The 20,558-nt window shown below is 32.5% G+C and overlaps 1 protein-coding gene across 2 annotated transcripts in view; it reads right to left on the minus strand.

Annotated features, from left to right (window-relative positions):
* Positions 1-20,558, minus strand: part of LOC142323089 (ER degradation-enhancing alpha-mannosidase-like protein 1) — a 52,738-nt gene that overhangs the window by 26,370 nt on the left and 5,810 nt on the right. For both annotated transcript variants that reach the window (XM_075362264.1, XM_075362263.1), the window contains exons 5-6: positions 9,117-9,291; positions 5,654-5,774 (exon numbers count right to left, since the gene is read on the minus strand). In XM_075362264.1, coding sequence (XP_075218379.1) covers positions 5,654-5,774; positions 9,117-9,291 — 296 coding nt within the window. The remainder of the gene's footprint in view (positions 1-5,653; positions 5,775-9,116; positions 9,292-20,558) is intronic.

Genomic DNA, 20,558 nt, shown 5'->3' on the forward strand with positions numbered 1-20,558 from the left:
TTACTTTAAAAATAACCCTTTAAGTTTTTCCCTTAAAAAATGCTATCCTGTAATGTTATGGCATCTCAGCCACAACTACCAAATAACCAGACTAAGAATTCAAAAGTTAATCCTTCATATCACAACTTCACATCAAAATTATTAATATTTTTTTTTGTTTAAAATGTAATTCTCACAATCAATAGCGTGTTTACTTATCTCTTTTGGATATTTTTAAATTTTAAATAAAAATTTCTCACATAAGTAATTATAATTCTGACAAGATATAATTCTGTGAGGAAGTGAATAATCATGGTTTATTTAAAATTTTGTAATATGAATTCATGCCTCTAGTGGACTGTAATTTGATGAATCATCCGTCAGGAGGATATATAAAGTTTTATAATGTTGGGTTGAAAGCATTATATTTTAAACGTAACGGAATACATACACAATCGTTGCAACACATGTGAACGCTTGTCGTTAGAGAGGAGAGAGAAGAGACCAAACGGCCATAATAAGAACTAAATAGTTCCTATGTCATAACAGTGTAGAAATACACCAAAATACTCCCCACCTAAATATCTCCAATAGATATTTATTAAAATGATTACACATAATTAGTTAAAAAATACAACTACATTAAGAAATTATAGTGTCCAGATTACTGGAATTCTGAAACAGGTAAAACACAAATTTTATTTATATTTCTTTTGAGTTCACCAGTTGCTGTTTTTACAGACACTACTCTCACCAAATTGTCATTTGCTTTATTGATGTGAATGATTCTTCCCAACTTCCACATTAGGGGTTGAAGATCATCTCCCTTGACAAGAACCATCATACCAGGCACAATGTTGGAGTGTGTGTTCACCCATTTGGTTCGATCCTGGAGGTGACTAAGATATTCCTTGGACCATCTTTGCCAGAAGTGCTGCAGCAATCGTTGCCACCGAGATAATGAATTTATCCTTGCTTCTGTAATATCAGGCTCAGGTATTGCAGTAAGAGAGTCACCTAACAGGAAGTGAGAAGGAGAGAGGTAGTATAAGTCGTTTGGGTCATCACTTCATGGCAAAAAAGGAGGGGAATTGAGACACACCTCAATCTGCGTGATCACAGTTGTCATTTCCTCATAAGTTAAATTAGCCAAACCAAAAATATGTTTAAAATGAAATTTGAAAGATTTTACTGCTACCTCCCATAAGCCACCTCATATGAGGGGATTGCAGAGGTATAAATGACCAGGTAATACTGTCCTTTAACAAGAAATCATTAACCTTGTCGCAATATTCCCTTGATCATTGCGACAGGTCATTCAATTCCTTTAATTCACGCCTTGCGCCTGCAAAATTGCTAGCATTGTCTGAATATATCTGTTGACACCTTCCACGACAAGCAATAAATCTCTTCAAGGCGCCAATAAATGCTTTGATTGTCAAGTCACTGACAAGCTCTAAGTGAATTGCCCTTGTGGCAAAGCATACAAAAACACACACATACGATTTTAACAAGGCTCGTTTGCGACCCTGGCTGATGTATAATGGTCCACAATAGTCCATTCTGACAATCAAAAATGTTATAGAGGGCTGAATTCTTTCCCTTGGTAGATTTCCCATTTGTTGATTTGAATTTGTTGGATTCATCTTAAAGCAAACAGTACACTTATGAACTACACTCCTCACTAAGCTTCGTCCATGAAGAGGCCAAAATCTTTGCCTAATGGCAGCCAGTAGTAATCCTTGTCCAACATGAAGATTCCTTATATGTTCATTAATAGCAAAAAAGTTTGGCAAGTTTGTTCTTATTAGGTAAGACAATTGGAAATTTTGTATTAAATGGCATATTAAAATTTTTTAATCGCCCACCTACTCAATTAATTCCGTCAGAATCTTTAAAGAGGTTTAAATATTTAAGTTTACTTCTTGAATTTACTTCATTTTTTGAGATTAAAGACTGGTATTCTTTATTAAAGTGCAAACGTTGAACATGGTTTATAACTATACATGTGAACATGGTTTATAACTATACTTAGTGCATTGCTGAGTTCTGAAGCTGATAATGGACCACTGATCTTGATTTTATTACAAGTTTTTACAAATATACAAACGTATGCCATAACTCACAATAATTTGGTTATTAAATGAATTTAAATAAATTTGGTATATTAAAGAAAATTTATTTACAATGTTCCATTCATTTTCTTGCATTAAAAGTAAGGTCACAATTAAGCGTCATTCAGGAAAATCCTTTGACAAATCTGCTGAATATTCTTGACTGAGAGGAAGAGGGTCGACATAAATAAATGGGTGGGCCATTCCACCAGTCTGTTGTCCTTAAGTTGAGTAGGAAGTACACCACACGTTACGGCTTGTCGTTCGAGAGGAGAGCAAGCGGCCATAGTAAGAACTAAATAGTTCCTATGTCATAACAGTGTAGAAATCCACAAATGAAATTTAGAAGAAAATATCAAATTTTATTTTGGTTAAGATTTATCAAAATTGAGATTTTAGTTTCCTACAGGAAAACTTATTCTGTTTATATATGGTGTTAAAAATCAGTCTACCATCAATGATTCTGTTCTGTTTCACCAAATGAAAAAGTATTAAAACAAAGATTAAAGACAGTAAACTGCTTTACAAAAAGGGGTTTCATCAAGCTATGATAAATAGTTGGAGGTAACAAAAAATTGGTATCAGTCAAAAAAATGGTGTAAATTTTTTAGAAAATTAATTTTTAAAGCAATTTCCAAAAGTATCAGCATTATAATGGTACCCAGTATATACTTTATAATGGCATACAATAACACTAAGTAACAATTTTAGAAAATTATTGTAACATAATATACAACCACTACGTAGTATTATATAATTACAAATTTTGGTTAAATTTTACACAGAAGAGATTTAATACGAAAGATGAAGATTTGGTAATAATCATGTTATTTAGTTTATAATAAAAAAAAGTCCCTTTTGGCACGCCAGAAGACCGAGGTAGATTTCACTGATGCTAAGTAGGGGATAAAAAATATTTCCACCTTAAAGTTAAGAAAAACTTAAAATTTACTCAATACAATAATGGTTGCATGTGAAAAAAGTTTCACATATTTAGCAAACGACAAGCCCCATCTTCTTATGACTCCAGCAACATTTTGGTCATCCCTTGCCATAAGGGTTGGTCATATCAAAAATTGTTTCAGACAATAGTTTTTGATAATGTTAAACCGATTCGAAACTGCGCCAATTAAGGGAGGTATTCTTTTTTGTCTTCGAAACCCCATTTTTTCAACCCCCTAGGCTAATGGTTGGTGATATAAAAAAAATTTACTTAGATAAGTTTTAGGCCCTTATCCAAAGAATAGTAGGAACTTTAAACAAATTCAATATTTTACTTAAGAAAGTTATAGCGATATTTTGTTTTTTCGAAAAAGCCACCCATTTCCACCCCGACGGTCTGGTCTGATTTTGGCCATTAACAAACTGGACCAAGATTTTGGGACAAGTTATTTTTAAGGAACAATTTGAAAGTGATTGGCGCAAAATTACGGCAGTTATCGTGTCCACAAGAAAGTAAAATATATATATATATATAAACTTTTGAGCTGACAGTGGTTTTGGGGTCTGGGGATGTTAAACATGAAGATATGTCAAAATTTTCTGGAAATCTAATCATGGTACCCATTACAATAGGTAGCTTTCTTATGAAATCTACCTAAAATTGAAGAACATAGCAGGCCCGGCCAAGTCATCACAGTAAATCAAGTGGAATGGTGTGTTAAAAAATGTGATAAAAATTTGTCATGTTTATCAACATTTATTAGCAAAAATGCTTTGAGTTCTTATGTATTAATCTTATCCTATATCAGTAGTTGACTAATATTAATTTTAACATTTAATATTATCAGCTAAATAATATAAGTACTTTTTTTTAAATCGCTACACATAAGTGTGTGTGAACGTGTGTGCTCACTTCTTGCTCATCTGTTTTTACTTTACTTTTTTTTTTATAAATTGAATTACTTGAATGTTTTTATTAGGATTTCATTACAAAGTTTTTAAAAATAGCTACCATTGGCATTCATGAAGGAACAAGCCCATTTACAAAGTTTTTGAAATATGAGGTATGGTTTAAAAGTAAGGGTCAATCAGTAACAAAATGAGAACAGTTGGAAAAAATGAAAATGTATTAATGGTTTCAAATATTTATCATACTTACTTTATTTTTCTACATAATCACCATTTCGTTCCAAACACTTTTGATATTGTGAATCATGCTCCTTAAAGCCCACTGTATAAAATTCCATCACTTGGGATTGTAGCCACTTTTGCACTGAGATTTTTCAACTCTTCACTTTCCTTGAAAAATTGAGATGAAGCCAGTTTTTGAGATATAGGAAGAGATGGTAGTCACTGGGTACGAGATCAGGACTGTAAGGGGATGATAAAAAATCTTCCATCTGAATTTTTAAATTGTTTCTGTTGTGCAGGCAGCCATGTATGGATGTGCATTATCAAGAACAATTATTCTCCATCATCGGTTCTGAATGATGCAGTTTAGAAAGTGTTTCACAGTAAACTTGTGATGTTGAAATCAATCAAAACCACAATCTTTTGGTCCCAAAATATAGTTGATCTTTGTGAGCAACTGTCACCATTTTTGACACCCACTGTGTCCACAGTTTACAATACCCTTGAGTGTTGGTCTCAACAATTTTTTCTTTGAAACTTCAGGAAATTCTAGAGAAAGACTACTAACCATAAAGCGATAACTTTCTCTCACTCTTGCATTCACACATTCAACAAGATCGTTAGTCCATACACTAGGCCTGCCACTTCTCTGTTCATTGTAAACATTTGAACGGCCTTCCTTAAACTCACAACACCATTGTCTCAAGTTTTCTTCACTCAGTATAGTAGGCCCATATGTTTTCATACAACTGATGGTGAATTTCAGCAGCATTATATCCTCTTATTTAGAAATCTAATCATTGATCAAACCTTACAACTGGCAGATCTGTTATTCCTGTATTAATTTTAACACACTGTCTCGCAAATGAAAACAATGAACTGATTGATGGCGATGTGGTGGTTACATGCCCAAAAAGCCATTTAAAGCTACTGCATATGTGCGAACCAATCAGCGTTGCCAATCACTATTTATAACTTATCAGCCCTTACTTTTGAACCGCGACTTGTATATGTTTTAATATATGAACTCAGTTTTATTTTATGCTTTTTTAATGCAATTTTTAAAGTTTGAGTGGCATTCTTTTGAAATACCCATTATTTGTTATTAAAATATTAAAGAATAGCATTTTTTTTAAATTAATTAAAGCACAAATGACATAATAAAAGTTCAAAGAAATATTTGTTAATTTGTAAATACATAAGTGAAAAAAATTTCTTTCTTGGGATATAATAGTCTCAGTTAATGCATAAAAATAATGGGTAATTATACTTTATCACAATGCTATGAAGCCAAAAGGGAAATAAATTACAGGATAACTTTTTAAAATACTATTAACAAAAATCTAACTATGTTAGTTCAGTGATAAAAAAAAATTAAAAAGCCTAAAAATAATTTTTTCAGTTATGAAAATTAAACAGTTACATTTAAAAATACTTTACACATCAGTTATATAACATACAATTAGTTTATAATCTATTACATTTACCTGAACTCCTGCAAATGCAGCTTGTAAGGAGTCAATCCAAGTAGTATGAAGTGAACCAGTATGCATGTCAACATTTACAAACAATGGATGATCACCTTCTCCATGGTTACAATGTGCTCGACTTCAAGAAAAAAAGAATGAACATTTCAGAAAAATCTAGCATTTTTAAGTTTTAATTCTGTGAATGCACTGTTTAAACATTAATTCAAAACTTTTAATTCGGTGTCATAATAGTAGAATTTGCCAAATGGCATCGACTATGTACGGCAGTTTTAGTTTCAAGGGCAGCCGGATAATGCTGAGATTCACAATCTTTGTGCTTATCTTCACAACTCACAACTACATCTACTGAAATACATTGACAAGAATTAGTCAATAATAACTACACAACCCAATATATTTGGTTCACTTCTAACATCCATATAAACTTCTTCCTAGGGTGCAAAGAAGCGAGTCATAAAAAGAAGGGAAGAAAATAAACTAAAAGGGATGAAAATAAAATTCATTGAACATAAACACAAGAAAAGTTTAAAAAGGTATTGGATGTCTACAACCAGAGATATGAAGAGAAAATATAATGGAGGAAACTAGCAAGAGCAGATCACACCGGTTTAGTAAAATCAGAATAATAGTAGAAAAATAATTACATAGAAAATGTTACGACTACAGGATTAAGAAAATAAGTAAAGATGCAGATAGAGGACAGTGAATGCATAAGATGTTGGAAAATAGAGGAAAGAGATGTAAGAAAGTTTGAAAATAAAAAAAGGTAAAAAAGGAAAACCTTATTTTCTTTATTATAAAAAAAATCTTCCCACACTGAAAATCTAATGTGATCTTTTGCTTAAGAAGATGCAATAAACACAAAATTCATTCGTTTCAAACCACAAACATTAAGAACAAACCATAACAGATATGAAAAACCATTGGATGTCAAGAATATAAGAAAAAAACTGAATATAGTCTTTTTTACTCATAAGAGGTGAGAGATGCCTATCTTCTGACAAAATGTATTTCTTTTTAAAGGAATATTAGGGCATCATAAACAACTTAAATTCCATTAATTACAGGATTTATTTTCTAAGAAAGTAGATTTAAATCTTTATTTTGATTATCACATATGATAAAATTTTTAATTTTTCATCAGCAACCACAAAAATTTCAATTTAAGCTGTTCTGCAGATTACTATAAGGAGTACGGTATAACAGATAAGTGCCAGGGCAGTAGCTAACATAATTCCCACGATAACTATTTAAGGAACAAGATATGAAGAATAATGAAAGGAGACTGTACAGGAAGGAAACAAACTACTTACACAGGCTGCCTCTTGACTGGAAGAGGTAATTCCATGGATTGAACTCTCTTTTTAGACTGCAGGTTCAGAAATTCCCTTTTCTAGTTTATTAAAATGAGAAACAGACAATTATATTTATCTATAGCACTATGTACTTACCTTCTAATGAATAGGACTTATGGAAAATTTTCATAGAGATATTTACTTCAAAATGTCTCATCAGTACTGTTTGATAATTTAAGCAATTTGCTTTGATAATTGTTAAGAATACATATATCATCAGTATTAAAAAATTAAATCAACCACAAAACTATTAATAAATAAATATATATATATATATATATGTGTGTGTGTGTGTGTGATAGCTGTGAATAACCCCAATAATAATTATGCTATAAATCCTAAGTGACATAAAAGGTAAGTAGTCAGTTCAGTTCCTGAAACAGTCAATAAGCCTATTTATACAAGCAATGTAAATCTAAGCCATCAGTCAGAGTAAGTTGAGTTTGTAACTTGAGTTAAGTACAAAGTAGAAAACGCACTTGATGAAAGGATGTTTAAATTGTTTACAGCAGTGTTGTAAGAGGGCGCTATTAAAAGGTGATTCAGCTATTACCAAGTGACAATTATGAATGCATAGTGTGGTACTTCACAAAAGTACATCTTTGTAAAAAAAATTTAGGGAAAAAATAAAATCACGATGTAATCTACAATTATTCCTACAAAAAGTATTAAAAGAAATTACTTTTATTATTGTTATTTTAATTGTTACTGGTGTAGAAAGCAAAATGTTAAATTTAAACAGCTACAAAACCCCAACTAGATATAAACACTTGAAATTTGTTTATTAAAACAACAATTTTATGATCTGGAAAATTTTTAACTCAAATGAATTTTTACCCATCCAGCTGCTTTAAATTCTTAAAACAATATAAAAATTTGTTATTGAATTTATTTTTCCTACTGCAGTTTGACTACTGCAATTGTACAAGAAAACTGATCATACAGAACTATTTTACTAGTACTGTATGTTTACTCAGTAAAGCATATAATATTAAACATATCAAATCAAAACAGCCATCAATTCAATAATTTATATTAGAATATTTTTTAAGGGTATTAATAAACATATACTTTTCTATGCTGATTGCAAAACAAAACCTAATTACCTCTTGCACTCATATATATAACTTTTTAGTATGTGTACGTGCTCACGCACACACACACACACTAAATAACTGTAATAATTATATAAAAATTAAATGAAACTACAGAAAAAATATGAAATAGCGATCATTAAAAATTTTAATTCAACCCATTTTTGTTTGACAGATGTTTAAAGTTGACTTCTTAATAAGTGTAAAAAAAACCTCTAAAATTTTTCTTTCCACATCAGCAGTAATTTAAATGAGGATGATCTGAAATAAAAAAAAAGCGTACACGACTGAAAAAGAAAGGGTTGGTTTGCTTGCTAAATAATTTGAATCTGTATTTCAGATATGATAAATCTGTAACAGAAATAAAAGGAAACCAAATGCAGCTGAGGAAAAGTTTAATGTTTTAAATTCACTTTGCTTATAAATTGAATTAATTCATCTACAGGAAAAGTATGAATATGTGTGTGGTAACCGAGGATCAGATGAACAGAAATGTGGGCCATATTTTTAATCAACTGAAAGAAAATATCTAAAGATGAAATTTATGAAGGACAATACACTACAAACTGAAAAATACATGAAAACCAAAAAAATATATTAACACAAAATGTACAATTTATACTTAAATTGTACATACTTGATAAATTTATTGGTAATATTTAATCATAAATTCATTTAAAATAAACTTATGCATGTAAAAAATGTAGATTAAGGCAGTTGCAGAATAATCAACTATCACTAGAATTAAAATCATTAATTTTCATACAATAGCTAATGGTTTAAACACCTCATTGTTCAATAAAACTGTAAAGTGTGGAATGGCTCATTTTTTAAAATCTTCAAATAAAAAAAAACCTAAAATGCATTTCCTGTTCATTAAATCACTTAAGCAATTACCAATTGAATTTTATATGCAAATATTAACATATTACACTGACAAAAGAATACCAGAAAAGCATGCAGTTACAGCAATATCATTCTCAAATTTGTGAAAATTATACCCATACTAACCCTCTTCTCATGTACAGGTTTATACTGCGGTAAACTTCATGAAACATAGCATAGTCTTCAGGTTTACCAAACATTATATATGACTTCAAAAGGTACTCATAATATGAATCCAGACCAGCACCCAAACCACTTAATCGGCCAATCCATTCCCCAGAATTAGCATCTATCACATTACCTGTAAAATTATTTATACAAATAAATAAAACCAGTGTACTTCATAATAAAAACTTTTAAAAAATATGAAGTTGAAAATCACAATGTTTTATTAAGAGAAAATACAAAGTTTCATAACAGACGCAAATAAAATGTCAAGACAGCCAAGATAGATGAAAGAAAAGTTTCCTTCACAACACATATAAGTAACAGTAAAAATTAAAAAAAAATGACAACTACATATGGGTTTAGTAAATTTAATGACAACAGTGCAGATTAATTATATATCATATTAATATATATATATTGTCACCAAATGGCTTCGACAGCTCATTGCACTTGCTACCCTTATGGTGGCCCTGAAAAGGGCTATTTTGTCATCAACTGGCTTCGGAAGCTTGTTGTAATTGCTAACCTTATAGTAGCCCTGAGAAGGCTGATGTCGTCGAATGGCTTCAACGGTTCGTATTTCATAACCTTGTGCTGGCCCTGAAAAGAGCAGTTTTTTTACGTTAGCTCTGAGAAGAACTGTTGGGTCCGGAAGCTGGTCTCCAGCGAAGTTGGAGAGTTCCAGCTCGTCCATTGAAGTCAGACCAGTCTTTCCCTCAGCGGCAGTTGGGTCCCCACTACAGCATGGTAGTGGTGACACCACCTAGCGTGTATAGTTTTTGCAAAAATGTTTCTTTTATGTGACTAATATGTATTCTGAATATGAACCAAATCGGTCTATAAATACAACTTTTCTAGGTACTCAACCCCAGTGCCACGTAGCGGGTCCATTTTTTGCAAAAATATTTCTTTTCATGTAACTAATATATATTCTGAATATGAACCAAATCAGATCATAAATACAATTTTTCAAAATATCTTAACCCCAGCACCAGCCATCTAGCAGATCCAAACTAATTCAGAAACCTTCATGGGCATGCACACAATTCACCAGATGAATGATATAGGATCACATATGGGACAAACAAACATTCATTTTTACCTTGTGTGTATATATATATATATATATATATATCAGAACTTCAATACATAAATGATATAGGTTCGGTAGTTTCAAAAAAGGAAACTGGTTATGTTTATATGGATTATGTGGGAATGAACTATTATATAAACTATTTTATTACTTCACTATGTGGGAATCACTTTAAAATGTTTTTTGCTATTGCTATGCCTGTAGATCTGAGGACAGGATAACTACTGCTCCAAGCTATATCCTCAATTCTGCAATCTTGTGTATTTCAGTCTCCATACATTCTGATTGGGGCTGGCAAATTTTGAATGTTTTGTTGATAATACGAGGGTTATTTTTTTCAAGGTCCGATCGGTCGCGAAATAAAAACCCGCATAAAAAAATCAGATGAACCTTTGTGCATATATGTTGCGCAGCGTCTCTAGTATGGCCTTCAATCACGCCACGTCACTTCGTTTAGTTCTGAACACGCAGCTAGCACATAAACATGTCTACAACAATAGCATCTCCTGCCAAGTGTGAAGTGAGTGCAGTAATTCGATTTCTTCAGGTTGAGGGGTGTAATTCAGCTGAAATTCATCGACAAATAAGTAATGTGTATGGTGAAACTTCAATGAGTGACAGCAAAGTGCGACAATGGTGCAGGAACTTTAAAGCAGGACGTACAGATGTTCATGATGCAGGCGGTCAGGGAAGGAAGCGAGTGTCAACCGATGATCTCACTGAGCGAGTGGATGAGGCAATTCTGAGAAAATCGTCGGTTCACAATTTCTGTATTGAGTGATTCATTTCCTGAAATTTCAAGGTCAGCTCTCTACACCATTGTGAGTGAGAGACTTCAGTACTGCAAACTGTATGCGAGAGGGGTTCCCAAGATGCTGTCCGACCGTCATAAAACAATGAGAATGGATGCCTCTCTAACGTTTTTCCGTCCGACCGTCATAAAACAATGAGAATGGATGCCTCTCTAACGTTTTTCCAGCGCTACTACAATGAAGGAGAAGATTTTTTGAACAAAATTGTCAAGGGGACGAGACATGGGGCCATTTCAAAACTGAAGAAACAAAAGAACAATCTAAACAGTGGATGCATTCTCATTCTCCCAGTAAACCAAAGAAATTCAAGCGAACCTTCTTCAACAGAAAGTGTATGGCTACTGTGTTCTGGGACTGGAATGGAGTTCTCTTGGTGGAATTCATGGAACGTGGCATGACCATCACTGCAGCCTCATACTGCGTGACTCTTCAACGTCTACGAAGGGCAATTCAGAATAAGCAGAGAGAAATGTTGTTATCAGGCATTGTCTTTCTCCATGACAATGCTCGGCTGCACACTGCAGCTGTAACAAAAAAGCTCCTGCAGCGTTTTTGTTGGGAAGTGTTTGATCACCAACCATACAGCCTGGACTTGGCTCCATCTGATTTTCACCTCTTTGCTCACATGAAACGCTGGCTAGGAGGACAACATTTTGGCACAGACATCAAGCTGCAGACCAGCGTAGAAACATGGCTGAAAACACAGGCGGCTCGGTTCTATGACGAAGGTATTGGAAAGTTGGTACCAAGCAATGACAAATATCTAAATTGGAGTAGCAACTATGTAAGTACTTGTTACAAATAAAAAATTTTTTATTTTCACTGTGGTTTTTATGTCCTGACCGATCAGACCTTGAAAAAAAATAACCCTCGTATATAATTTATATACAACTGATAATGCAGGAACCAGCAAAAGTTCTATTGGAATAAAGAAAAGAGAAAATAAGGCGTCATTTCATTTACTTCCTAATTCTGTACTTGGGTTGTTCAAGTTGGTTTTTGATTATAAAAAATACAAAAAAAAATAAATACGCATGTGTGTGTGTGTATTGTTAAATTTGTAAATAAAATTTATGTAAAAAACATAAATCTTATTTATAAATTTATACAGTAAATCTCATTCGCACTTCCTGTATTCACGACTTTGTTATTCACAGTGCAATATTTTGTGATCTCTTTTCTATATTCATGACTAAAATTTTCCGTATTTGCATAGATTACATTATGTAGTGACATTAAAAAATTAAAATATTAAAGGATTTAATGGCGCAAGTAGAGTATGAACGTGAAGAGGTAGAAGATACGATCCCTGGAAAACAGTGAAATGTAAAAACACTTACCGAAGGCATTAAACTACCGCGTAATCTTATTCAGTTTTTTTTGGATGCTGATCCATCTTTGAATAGAAGCTTAATCTTTAAACACAAAATTGAAGATGCCATGCAAGAATACACAGAACTGCACACAGATTTAAAAACAAGGGCAAGGACAAATTACAAAATTTTTGTAAATGCAATCCAAAATACTATAGTTTAGTTTTGTAAATTTCCTTTACAGAAATTTTAGTTTTAGTGTACATAATACTGTTTTCTAATACAGTACATACTGTATGTACTGTAGTGAGTTTTTAAATCTAACATTTCGTTAAGTGCTTACAAGTAAATCAGGAAACATGCTGTACTTTGTTAAATATTTTTTGTGTAATGTACCTATGCACTGTAGTAAACAAGTGCTTATAATTAATGTTGCCGTCTGCATTTCATCAATAACACTGCCTTAAGTAGTACACATGATTTTTTTTCATTTTACATAGAACCTAACCATTCTTCTTTAAACAGGTATTAGTTCTGTTCTATATTCGCGGCACTTTTACAGTCTCTAACCCCCGTGAATAAAGAGATTTTACTATATTGACTATAGTGATTATAATTTATAAATACTTATAATGATTATATATAGTGACTAGTAGACCTGGCAATGCTTCACTATTGTTAGATTTGAATATATATATTGATTAAATGAACAAAATTGAAGGTTTGATAAAACATTAACAAATGAACATTACAAAACTTCACAAAATTTAACCTTTCCCTTTTCCTCCTTTCCCCATTTTACTCTTCAAATTTTCATTTTTACCACATTCCCTTTCCCCTATTTCCCCTTTTCATTTCCTTATCCCCTTCATCTTCCCCCTTTCAATTTAATTTTCCCCATTTGTCACTCCAGATGACAGTAGGACACATCACTTATTCTGTATGGCATTCCAAAGCTTCATTAAGGTCTCGCAGTACATAGCTGAGATTATTGTCCCTTTGGGCATAAAATTGACTAATAGGGCACCACCATGTCTGCCCCAAAACACAATAATCTTGCATGTTGACATTGTCTGTTTGGTTTTCACTTTGACTGAAGATGTGTGTCGCCATTCTATCGACTGCCGTTTTGATACTGGACTGATTGAGAAACCCAAGTCTTGTCCTCTATGACAATGTGGTCCAGAAGTTTGTCTCCTTCCTCACTATATCGGATCAGAAATGTTAAAGCACTAGCCATTCTCCTTTTTTGGTGTTTTTCAAAGAGAAGCCTGGGAAACCACTGCGAGCACAGTTTTTTAACTGTAAAATTTCAAAAACGATTTTGTATATTACTGACCTTGAAACTTATAAGATTATCAGTGAAAAAGTAGAAATTGTGAATCGCCGGTCTTCACAAACTTTTCGTCAACTTCACGCACCAAATCGTCTGTGATTACAGAAGGTCGGCCTGATCATGGTTCATCATGCACATTGTCCCTCCCATCCTTAACAGTCTCACCCATTTACGCACTTTGCTGTCACTCATTGAATTAGGCCTGTAAACTTTATATATCTGGGATGAATGTCTGCTGCTGACACATTCCTTGCGGTCAAAAATTGAATTACTGACCATATTTCACAATTGGCATGCCCCTCAATTATTTAAAACATTTCAACTTCACAATATAAACCATAAACAGTGATGCTATGACTGCAAATGGCACCTGCATTTGTGCAAGGAATGCTGGGAGTCCCAGGAGCCAGGTGTACGCACATTTTGACATTTGACATGTGTGTGTATATATATATAAACAGTGGGCCTCTCTTAACCAAGGTAATTGGGGATGTTGCCGGTTCGGTTAACATAGTTTCATTCTTGAATTCGGGCAACAAACCACATTAATATCGAATTAGTAGCAGAATGAATAGCCATGAATTAAAATTGATTACAAGGATATTATTACATATTATTTTATTTTACTGCATTTATTATAATAAAATCAATAGTCACTAATTACTCTCGCATCGACTCACATGAACTTAGTTTAACTTTTTAACGAAAAAGTATTTTACCTTCTTTTGTATTAACTGAGTAATATGGTCCACAGCAGTGTGATCATGCCAGTTTCATACTACCGTTAAGTCAAGGAAAGGAACATCATTTCATTGTTCTAAATATTGAAGTGCTTTTGTGAGAAATACAGTCCCTTCATTATGGCTAATTTCTTCATTTTCATCAATCAGTTCATCTTTGTCACTGGAGATTTCATTAACCTCTTCTATTACAACTTTCACAATCTCAACATCATCTTCATAATAAATTTTAAATGTTGGTTTCCTTGAATCCAATTCAAACCAGTCTTGCACTTAATTTTCTTTTACATTTTCACATCCCAGTATTTTTCTAATAAAGCACAAAACTCTTCATTTGATGGCATAGTACACAAAAATTTCTGATTGTTAACCTGTCAAATTTCTGGCCATATTTTTGTAATGATTTATTGATTGTTGTTTGACTGATCAAATGAGTATCACTTTGGTAGAAAAACTTCGTCTTAATGTTTCCCGAAATTAGAACATCTTCAGTTGGATGGCAGGGCACATTGTCCAAGATAATTTTTCATAAGCGGGATGAAACTGTGATTAAATTGATTCTCAAAAATGTCTGCACTCATCCACGCCAATTTTTGGTTCGCATACTTAACAGACAATGAATCCAATTTTAAATCTTTTAATGCTCCAAGATTAGCAGCTTTGCTGATCACAAGAAGAGGTACTTTGTCGCCACTACTAATGTTACTGCAAAAAAGAACAGTAATTCACTGTTTACTAATTTTAAAGCCAGGAGCAGAAGCTCCTTCCCTTGATGCTAGTATTTTCAATGGAAGCATTTTAAAATTTAATCCTGTCCCATCTGTTTTATATTTTTTTCTGGCTGCAGATTTTCTGACTGAACATGAGCAGAAAAGTTTTTGATAAAATTAGTAGCATTGTCGGTATTGGCAGATAATTTTTCCCCTGATTGATTGTTTTATGCTGTGATGATTTCTAAATTTCTCTAGCCAACCTTTACTGGCAGAAAATGTACCTGGACCATTCAATTTTTTGTTAAGTTGAATAGTCTTTTCTTGCAATATAGGGTCAGATACTGGTACACCAAAGGTTCTCTGTTGCCTGAACCACAAGGAAATGATATCATCTAAAGCATCCAGGACAGACTTCTTCAGCCTAGATCGTTTATTTAAAAAATTTTTGGGCACTTTTTCTTCAATTTCTTTTTTGTTCAGTTTCCAATCGTCGATGGTTGTTTCTCCAACAACAAACTCGTAATTTTTTTAATCAATCCTTCAGCATTTAATCTTTTAATTGCTTCTAATTTTTGGTGGTAGTGTCAATTGACACTACCACCTGTTTACATTTTCTATTAGTAATATCTTTGCTACAATTAGCCATTACATCAATAACCACAATACAGTAGACACAAGTAAACAACACAACACACTACAGCTACTACATTGTATTACAGTACAGCAGATACACACTCACAAAATACTGACTGATCTTTACGCATATAGTAAGATAACAGAAACTAAAGAGAATTTATTTTTCTGCTTTACTGCCATGTGACGTAAATATGCAACACTAGTTACTACCCAATAGAAATTATGTACAATGAGTAATCTTCAGTAATAAGCTATAATAAAATTTCTACATGGAGTAAACAGCATCTCAGTTAATTTTTTTTTATTCTCACTGTACTTCGGACTTTTTGTACCTGAAGCTAATTATGGATTTAATAAATGATTTGGGGCACAGTGAAAAAATGCCATACTTGAGCAGGATTTGAACCCGCAACCACTGGATGAAAGGCTGAGAGACTATTCGACCACAGCAGCTGGTCATCTCAGTTAAGAGAGAGACCTTGATTATGGGAAGCCCTACTGTATATATATTTAAATGCTGTTAAAATAAACCACCTAGCACAGAATATTGAGATAAGATATATCTTACCTTAATTTTTCATGAAAGTACTTTTGTGAGATTCTGCATCCTCAGTAGTAATTGAAATAATTAATTTATTGCATAGTAAAAATTTGAAAACAAAAACTATTTTTTATTTATGTCAACAAAACTATTTTGAATTTAAAAACAAATATTAAACACAAAAAAAATACCTTACCTATGGGATTTCCACTATCAGCATTTATGTCAGAAATATATTTACAAGATGATTTTGAGAGTAAATTAGTATATGGATGGCATCACTCATACACATAATGTTATAATATGGGCATGGTATGTTGATACTTTCATTATACATAATCTGGTAATAAACAATAAACATCTAATAATATTAAACAAATTAAATTCTTATAATGAAAATTTTAAATGCACATTTAAAATAGATAAGAATAAAATGTTAAATTATTTAGATGTCAATATCGAAATACACAAAGACAACCAAATTGAAACATCAGTATGTAGAAAATCTACATCTAATAACAACAATTTATAAAAAATCAAATCACCCATGGTCACATAAAATTAACACTTATGTAAATATTATTAGTAATAAATATATATTATTGTTAATAATAATAATAACGTTAGAGCAATCAAATGCACAAGTAATAGCACAGAAAAGTTAAATAATGAAATGAACATTATAAAACATATAGCACTTGAAAATGGATGTGATACTACTTTATTTAATAATATTTATAAAAAAACAACTAACTATCAAAACATAATAACAAACTACCTTACAACCAATACATAATAAGACATAAGAATGAAAAAATATGCATAAGGTATTTATATACTAATATCATTGAAAAGACTATTAAAACTTGCAATAAAAAATATTTAAACCAGCATACAAATCTAATAACCACGTAATAAAATATTTAAAAAACAAAAATAATAAAATAAATAATCTGTGTGATATTTATAAAATTAAATGTAATGATTGTGAAAAACAAATATATCCTTTAAAATTAAATTCCTTGAACATTTTAGAAATTACAAAAATAATAAATTAAGCTTATTTAATATGACAGACCATCTAAAAACAATAAACATTATATTTCTGATATTAACACAAATTTATAAAAAATTACATAAAATTAAATATATTAGAAAAATATTACATATAAATAAAAACAAAATTAGGCGTAATGTTTAGGATCAGACTTTATAACGTTTCTTCAAAATAACAACTTTAACAAAAGTTGTTTTGAGCCTCCACGAGGTGCGCCTGGATATATCAAGAACAAATAAGAGAAATTTGTCCAACGAACTGAATCTAAATAAACTTCACAGCTTCATTTATCATCAAATCACACCTCACTACATCACATCTAGAGTTTTAAATCTGAACTAGTCCCACCACAGATGACCCCTTGACAGTCAATCATGAAAGGTCTTTTAAGGAATACTCCACCAGCTGAACCAAGCAACACCAGAATATAGAGAAGGCAGCATTAGGATATGGTGGGCTACCAGTTAGAAGATAACATGTGATCGAAAGCATTGGAATGCCCCAACACTACTCACATGAACGAGAAAAATACAAAGTCCAAAATCAAACCAAAGCAAATCACCTACATTTCCACACACAATATAAACTCGCTCATGCAGACTGGTAAACTAAAAATAATAACTGGCCTAATGGACCAACATAAAATTCTCATTATGGATCTGTAGGAAATTAGAAACACCGACCAGGAACTATGGAATCTCAAGGATCTAGGCTCTACAAAGGTACACTATGGAAGAGAGTGATGAAAAACGTCCACCAGTTCGGAACATGCTTTTTAGTCAGCCTCAAAATAATAAACTCCATACAAGAGTCCAAGGCACAATCCCCAAGAATCTTAACACTCACCTTAAAAGCATTTAATAAAATCTTTACCATAATAAACATCCATGCCCCCACTAATAATAAAAGCAAATCTCCAAAAGACCATAAAGAAACAGAAAAGCTCTAGGACCTACTCGAACAAACCAAAAATAACATCCCAAAAAATCATGTTAAACAATTAATTAGTCTTCAATACTCAACTAGGTAGAGAAAGAAAACACTGCAACAACATCAGAAAATGAGCTGCTCAAAAGAGAACAAATGAAAACGGATAGAGACTCATCGATCTCTCAGACACTACAGAATAATCTAATAATCTCAAAGACCACATATTTCACGAGAAAACCTCAAAACCTAGCTACATTAATGGAGAGGAGCAAGTAGATCATGTCTTCAAGAACAAACACCACCACAAAGAGATCTACAATGTAAAAGTCCTCTGAGGGATAGACACAGACTCAGATCACAACGCAATCAAGATTAATTACATTCACTTTTCCAAAGGGAGCAACAAAGTCAAGCTCCTAAAACTAAAAGAAAAATTAATCCTACCCAACTAATCAAGAATGAAAATGATCAAAAAGCAAATGAAAAAATAACAATCATGGATAAACTCAAAGATCTATTCAAACCTTAAACAAATCACAGAACAATTAGTCCCAATAAAATCCCATAAAAAAACAGCAAATGTGACATAACAGTGGAGAAAAGACGTCAAGCATAGCTATTTCACCAATCCCAATCAGAAACATCCTTCTAAAATCTAGTAAAACAAAGAAAATAAACCATACGAGCCCTAAGGAGAACAAAACGTAAACACCATAAAGACACACTGAAGTCAATAAAATAAGAATTCAATAAAACACAGTCAAGAGACTACAAAACCTTAAAAAATACTCCAAAAATACAAACCCCAATTTTAATAATAAAGAATGTAAACTGGGCCATAACAATAATGACACTGCAGAAATCCCAGCTAAATATTTCAACAAACTCCTAAATTGCGAAGAACTGACAGAACTACTAAAATTCAACACCATCAGAAAATATCAATTCTCCCACAATAAAAGATGTCTACCAAGCAGTAGATGAGATAAAGAATTACAAAATAGTGGGAGATCACTTTGTAGAAATCTGGAAACATGCAGGAAGACCAGCAAAAATTGCCCTTCATAAACAGCTTGTCAATATCTGGATCAAAGTAGAACTACCAGAACACTGGACAACAACTCTAATCAATCTGCTAAACAAAAAAAGGGGACAAAACAGACCCCAACAATTACAGGGGTATCTCACTCCTAGACACAAAGTTCTTTCAAAAATCATCCTCAACAGGAACAGTTCACAACTCAAGAAAGGAATAGGAGGATACCAGGGAGGTTTCAGACCCTGAAAGAGCTGTCCAGACCAGATCATGAGTCTCAAGGTAATAATGGATTACAATTGGAAAGAAACAGAGACATGGTGATAAAATTTGTAGATTTCAAGAAAGCTTATGAGTGCATCCACAGAGAATCCCTACTAAAAATTATAAGACATCTCAGACTACACACCAAATTAATAAACATAATAAAACTGGTTCTCACAAACACTAAGTCGAAGGTAAAATGCAGAGGCAAACTCTCAGAACCATTTGAGATCATAACAGGGCTGCAAACAATCAGACAGACTCCAAAAAATCGAAAGAATTGGATGAACCTGAATCAATAAAAAGTACCAGAAAGACAGGCAGCGGTGGATTGTGCACAACAAAGTGATGTACAAAGAATTAGAACCCATCACTGATACCAGGTATAAGAGGAGACTAGGATTCTTCGGACATATCATGAGGATGCAAAATTTGAGACTTCTGAAACAACTAGTACAGTACAATCTCAACTCGAAAAAACATAGACAGGATGCAGATGGATCAGAAAAATAAGAGAGGATCTGAAGGAAATTGGCCTTAAACCAGAAGACACCATAGATAAAATAAAATTAAACAAGAAAATCAAGAAAAAACATTCACTTCACACTCAAAAGAAAAAGCTCACAACACGAACATTTTCAATATTAGTTAGGGCAAAAAGATTGGAACATATGAAAAAATACTGGGAGGACTGCAAGATGCAAACAGGCCCATCGAATAGACTTGGAGATGGACTGACTAAAGTGATCCTATGCAATCATAAAAGATAATAATAACAATAAACACACAATTTCAATTTCGTAAACCTTCATAGTGTTTAAGGGAGATGGTCTTATAAAAACGCAACAGATACCAGCACTCATGAAAATTAAGAAGCAATTTTCATTATTTTAGTATTTTTCATTTTTATTTGCAATAATAAAACTATT

The sequence above is a fragment of the Lycorma delicatula genome, chromosome 4, assembly GCF_047948215.1.
Source record: "Lycorma delicatula isolate Av1 chromosome 4, ASM4794821v1, whole genome shotgun sequence".
Lineage (NCBI taxonomy): Eukaryota > Metazoa > Arthropoda > Insecta > Hemiptera > Fulgoridae > Lycorma > Lycorma delicatula.